General features: G+C 38.1%; 1 protein-coding gene across 1 annotated transcript in view; it reads left to right on the top strand.

Moving 5' to 3' along the window:
• The window catches only part of LOC106533645 (rho guanine nucleotide exchange factor 10-like protein), a gene marked incomplete at its 5' end in the record, with an annotated part of 88,727 nt that overhangs the window by 79,670 nt on the left and 2,870 nt on the right, over positions 1-6,187 (top strand). The window contains 1 exon segment of the mRNA XM_014030043.1: positions 2,001-2,172. Coding sequence (XP_013885497.1) covers positions 2,001-2,172 — 172 coding nt within the window.

Below are 6,187 nucleotides of genomic sequence, written 5' to 3' on the forward strand. Positions count from 1 at the left end.
AGGTGGGGGAGACTTTGCTTCTGGTGAAGTACCGTATTCAAGTATAATACGTAAAATTTAATCCATAAAATCATCCATAAAGTTGGGGGGTAGTACTATACTCGGATAAATATTTTTACTTATGTATTTTAACTGAAATATCGGCTTCATTTACAAAATGCCTGAGTCCGGAAATGAGACCGTGTCCTAAAAATCAGTTGAAACGAGCTCACCTCTGACACTCCTCCATGCTTCAGAGCGAGATAGTAACAGATCCAGGCAGGAGACATGATGTGAAAAAAAGGGGGGAAAAGCAGTCCTGCACCTTGGTAATGATAACGAACTAATGACATTAGTGTGTGACCGGGCCGCTCCTCGAACAACAACAAACACATGTTGGTCTGTAATGGCTGCCATCTACCGGTGTTCTGAAAAAGTTTGTATCCCTGAAAAACGTTTCCCCACCAGAGGGGGCACTCGTGAGTAGGAAGTAATCTGGTTTTGCCCCACAAGATGGCCCAAATCTCATGTGAAGTCTCTGACTTTTGTGTTGGCGCCTCCTGGTGGACTATGTGTAAAATGCCAGAATTCATATGATGCTGCTACAGCTGATATATATTTGTTGTCAAAATACATTTTAGTACATATGTTGTTAAAATAAAATGAACAGTCCAATGATCATTTTACTGATATGTATAAAGACAGCAAAGGCTGGAAAATCTTGAAGTCTGTATGAAATTGGAGGTAGTTTGAGGATTAAATTTTTTATGCTTTTTAAGCTCAAAAAGTGTGTGTGTGGGGCGGTCGTATTATACATGAGATCGTATTATACACGAATGAATACGGTATGTTTGCTGGGAAATATGCTTTTCATCATTAGCTGTAATATAAAATGAGGTTTGTTATTCCCTTAAACTAAAACACTAAGCTTCTTCTGAGCTTTTTGTGCTTATCTTTTTTATTTCCTAACATATATGTCTGTTGTGATGTACTGTTCTTAGCTTAGCAGTATGCCCTTCAGGTGGTTTCAAACATATGGCAGGCAATATGGCATTCAGCAACAACAGWATGTTAGCCATTGATGAGCTGAAAGTCCCTTTTAGTGCCACCATGCTTGATAATGATTAATGTGATAATTATGTTGTGCAACATATAGAACAGTATGACTGAGAAGACTGTTGTACTCAATCACGCCATATTGTTATCTAGTTTTGAAATCGTTATTGAAGGTAAGAATTTGACTTTTCACTATAGGTTTTATTTTGGRGGYGTTTGTTGCAAAAACAGTGAGATGTATTCCATTTAGTTTTCCAGACACTGTTGGCACCCGCTGCTGTAGAGTCAATTAACAGAGAAAACACATCAAAGYCTTCTTTCCTTTTCCCAAATTTCAAACAAAGGAGGGCCCACTGGCAAGGGCACACGAACAGGTGGTAATCCCTGTCTGCCGGTGCTTCTGAGTTTGGGTGGGCGGTGCATTCTCATCCTCACTCAGTCATCCTCACTGACTAATTGCCCAGCTTCGTGCAACTTCTTTATTGACAGCGATATGAGTTTCAAGATTGTGCCCAAACCAGCCCTTGTCACGCCAAAGACCGCAGGGGCCYCATGTGTTCCCACGATAAGGCTCGTTGCATTTATTTCAAGCAACTCATTAAGAGCGCGCGCCTGAAACTCTTGCTACATTGTGCTTCTTAAAAGATTGAAGGCAGGGGGAATCGTGCAAAAACATGCTCTGTGCGTCTGGGATTCAGTAAATGGCAGAATTACTGAAGGCGTTTAGATCTCGTTTGCAAAAGCAAGTTTGGAGCAATTTTGAGAGGTTTCTTCTTTACTTCACCAGTCAGCAAACACAGCTTTAAAACTAGGAGCGGTAAATTTTCATTCAGAAACGAGTGTCTCAGTTATAGGAAAAGATGGATGTTGTAAACCAGAGGTTTTTRGGTGGGGAATTCAAATATTTATAGTATCTAAGATGCAGGTGGTTGCATTTTATAGCAGATTTGTTGTTTTGGTTGCAGAAATTTGAAGTRCACCCAGATCCGACGGTCAGTGTTACACACATGGCGTGTGCCGGTGGAGGAGTGTGGATGGCGTTCTCCGAGGGTTCCTCCATCCGTCTCTTCCATACCGAAACACTGGAGCTTCTGCAGGAAATGAACATTTCAGCACGCTCGACTCTGCTGAACACTGGTACGCTCCCGTCACGTTTTCTTCTTATATATTAATTTGTATTGCTTGTTAGTTCAAACTAAAAGACAAATAACTAAAAATACATTTTTTCCCTCTGGTTCTTGTTTAATCCAGGATTTACTTAGATCTTGTTCTTGAACTGATATGAATTAGTGAGTGATCCCAGGCCTTTACATTGGCATAAAAACATCAAGAGATGAAGAAAAGTGAACTATAAAGCGAGGAAGGGGCATAATGATAAATTAGGAAAAATAGCAGTAAACTGACAATTAGAGAGGTAACCATGAAATATTTTCTTAAAGTGCCTGTGACATGCATATCCATGAAATACAAAAAGTCAAAGAAAATTATATTTACATTTAAGAAACTTAACATAATGCACATGATTTTATCCGTTATGTCACATAATTGGCATATTTTCTTTAGAATTTTGCTCAGCTAAAGTGAAACAGGAAGTGACATCAAAGGGGAACTCTTTGAGAAAGAAAACTCCCTGGTTTTTGTTTATTGAAACATTATTTGAACTCTGACTCTTTCTCACCTTCTGATGGTGATTAAAATAATCTAAAGAAACATCTGATTTTTCTCTACAGTTTGTGTTAGCCTTTTTAGCAACGCTCTGTTCACATGCAGACATTCCCCTTTGACATCACTTCCTGGTACTACACATGCAAATATCTCAACAACTGTTCATCTCAGCGGCGTGAAATCTTTTTTTTACAAAATGTTATCAGTGTTATCTTTCCAAAAATACATTCATATTTATTATAAAAAATCATGTCACAGGCACTTTAAAGTGTATTTTTTTGGTACAAGTACATTACTAGTATTTTGTTTTTGAGGTAACATTTTGCTATCTCTTTTTGTCCCACTTCCCCCCATCTCTCTTTCTCCGTTTCACTTCATCCACCTGCTTTAAAATCCTCTCACCATCATTCAGCTTCTCACTGCAGTCCGTTTAGGATTCCACAGATTGCCCATTACCTCCAGTGGGCCTTCCCTTTTGATGGATGAAATATTCATCAGTGTGTGTGAATGCTTTTTCCTTTTTTTTCTTTTTAGTTTTTAGATCTCTTTTGAGGCAGGAGCTATGGTGAAGACATTACCACCTGAGCATAGTGAAAAGTACTAAAGTACAGGAAGTGTTAAAACAATCTGCAGCATGCGGCTCATTAGCTCATTTATTATACAATATGAGYAGCTCATTTAGAGGTTTTAAGTAGTGGTACTAATGCATCTGGATTTAGAACATTTTGTTCTTATTAAACCATGTGGGACATTGATTGATGTTTTTAGAGCAATACTTAAAGGCGTTGCAGTGCGCAGTTTTATCTACAAAAATAATAATAAAGGTACCTCTTGAGAAATGAGAAAAGAAAGAATAACAACAAGCAAGAAGTTCAAACGCAAAAGTCTCCTTTAGGTCTCAGAGAAAGGAGACTTTATGGAGAACGGAACTCTACGGCCGTCATATCTGGACAAAACTGGTGACCCGAAGGTCATTTTCACCTCTCCCCTGAAATATGCATCAGATTGGAAGGAAGGCAGCCTTAGAGCGTGMTCCTGATGAAAGTTATAGGGTATATAAAAAAAAGTGTTAGGCTCATGTCTTTGGGGGTCTACCAAAAAAAAAAAAAGATTTTTGACTCTAGTTGTGATTCGTTGAGCTCATAGGACAAAAGACGATCCCCCCGACGCTCTACAATCACAGACGTCGCACATGAAATTTTGATAGTTTCTCCTCATCACTGGCTCTCTGCTCCTGGAGGTTTCTCCTTGACTTAGGACACGCAGTAATGATATACCCTCTAATCCCTTTCCTTTAATGTGATTTATACTCAACGGGGAATTCCTGCTGCAGTAAACAACAGAGAACCCTTCCCAGGCAGAAGAAACTGCTGATCTCTTCTGCGCTAATGCCTTTAATAGTTCTGTCCTTAGGGGGAGAGAAATAATATTCCAAAATATAGTCCTGAGTGACACATGATAGGGAAACATTTATCTTTGGCAACATCGTCCCTTTTTTTTTTTTTTTTTTTGAAGGCTAACAGCAGCTCCCTCACAGCACGCTGCAGAGTGCGGCGCAGAAAACAGTGGAGGTGCAAGATTGCTCGAGGGGTAACTATACCTCCTTTAATCTCAAGTGCCTTTGTCGTTATCCCTCTTCCTCCTGTTTCTTAAGACAAAGCCTGGTCCTCACATCCCCAGACTTAACTTCAGATTTCATGGTCACCTCAGAGTGGGTGTTCATAAGCATAAATTAAGCTCTCTAACCAAAGCACAAAAAGACTCCCTAAGAAATGGGAGCAGGTGGGTTTAAAAAATAAATGAACACACTTMCCGGCGCCGAACCCTCGCACGGTCCCCATCTAAAGGCGTCTCTGTAAGATTTATTTATTAATTTACTCCGGTTCTGCTCCCTACCCGAACACGCATTTGAAATGATTCACCTCTGCTCACGATAATGATTTAATTAAGCACACTACTGAGCCATTCATAGAAAAAGCACCAAAACCCAATCTTGGCTCGGAACAAACATGTAAATTTGCCTTCACYTGCAAATAAGCGTCCGCTTAGTTGTGTTCAAAGAAGTGGTGGGTTAATTCAATTAGGGTTGCCACGGAGGGCATGCCAAATGCTTCCATAGATAACTAGACCACAGTGAGAGCAAAAAGCCAAGGAACCAAAAATAATTTATAAATTCAAACAATACGTTTTTACGCCTTTGTAGCTGGAAACAAAGGATGTGTGTATAATAAGAGCCTGTAATTATTTTTCTTTCGTCACTAAGGAGGTCTTGGAAAAACAGGTTTGCAATAAAGAGAAACAACTTCACAGCAAAAAAGCATCACTTTGTGGCAACCTGAAGTTGCACATCATTTAATTATTTTCACCAGTGTTTTCTCACTGCCGACACAAATGATTGATTCCGGTCACCTGTGTTAATCACGGTGACTTTCCCTTTAAAAGAGCCGCCCACACGCACACTGCGTTGTGTTCGTTCATTTGACGGCCAGACTCGAATTGAGCAGCAGTCCTCCAAACCTGCGTGTAAAAGCTCCGTTACGAGGTGTTTAATCCCTCSGAGGATAACTTTAATCAGTCGTGGAGTTACGGAGTAATGCTGAAGCCGAACCAAACCAAAACAGAAAAAGTCTGTAGTTTTGTACTTTTGTTTGTGTGTAAATTTATTTTGTGTGGAGTCAAGCCTCCTACCATTTTTGTCTTTGTGGAGCCAAAATAGTTTGTTTTATATTGTTTGTATTTACATTGTTCTATTTTGTTTGTTCTATTTTTGTAAATAATATATTTGAAAAAAAAAAACTTACTCGTCTGTGCTCACGTTCTTTATTTAAAACATTTTATCAATGATTATTTATTTAAAGTTGAACAGGGTGTGTGTTTATATTTTTTGTGTACATTACATGTCCTGATGTGAATGGTTAAATTAAAACAAACCCTAACCATGTATTAATTACGGTTTAAACATCTTAAGCTGGTTAAAACATCCTATAAGTCAGGAGGAAGACCTGACTGGRGCCCAACTCAATTAATCAATTAATAGCAATAAAATCATCAAATAACCGGAACCGTCACAACTTTTATTTTGGGTCACACTCTATAAAATGAAAAGCAATCTTTAAAATAAAGCAGAGTAATCTCCTAATCTAAGCAGTTTTAAAGGGAAATAATAAATACCTGAATTGTAGCATTTTTCACATAAAAAACTAAGACAAAACATGAGCACTAATTTCCAATAACGATTTAGCTTTTTAAGCAGTTTAAAATAATACAATTTTTTTCCACTTTATTTTTTTAAATATATTTTTTTTGTTTTGCTAATTTGGACTTTTCTTATGGAGTTATTGGTTTTAATTGAGAGCTCTTTTCATATTAATGACCAATTATTCCTGTAGAGCCAGCTTGTTTATCTGGATAATGTGTCATTTCACAAAATCTCCTCAAAGTTTAGTTTAGTTTTATTCATTCATTTCATTAAAAAAACAAAGCAAAT

This window comes from Austrofundulus limnaeus, unplaced genomic scaffold, assembly GCF_001266775.1.
Source record: "Austrofundulus limnaeus strain Quisiro unplaced genomic scaffold, Austrofundulus_limnaeus-1.0 Scaffold990, whole genome shotgun sequence".
Lineage (NCBI taxonomy): Eukaryota > Metazoa > Chordata > Actinopteri > Cyprinodontiformes > Rivulidae > Austrofundulus > Austrofundulus limnaeus.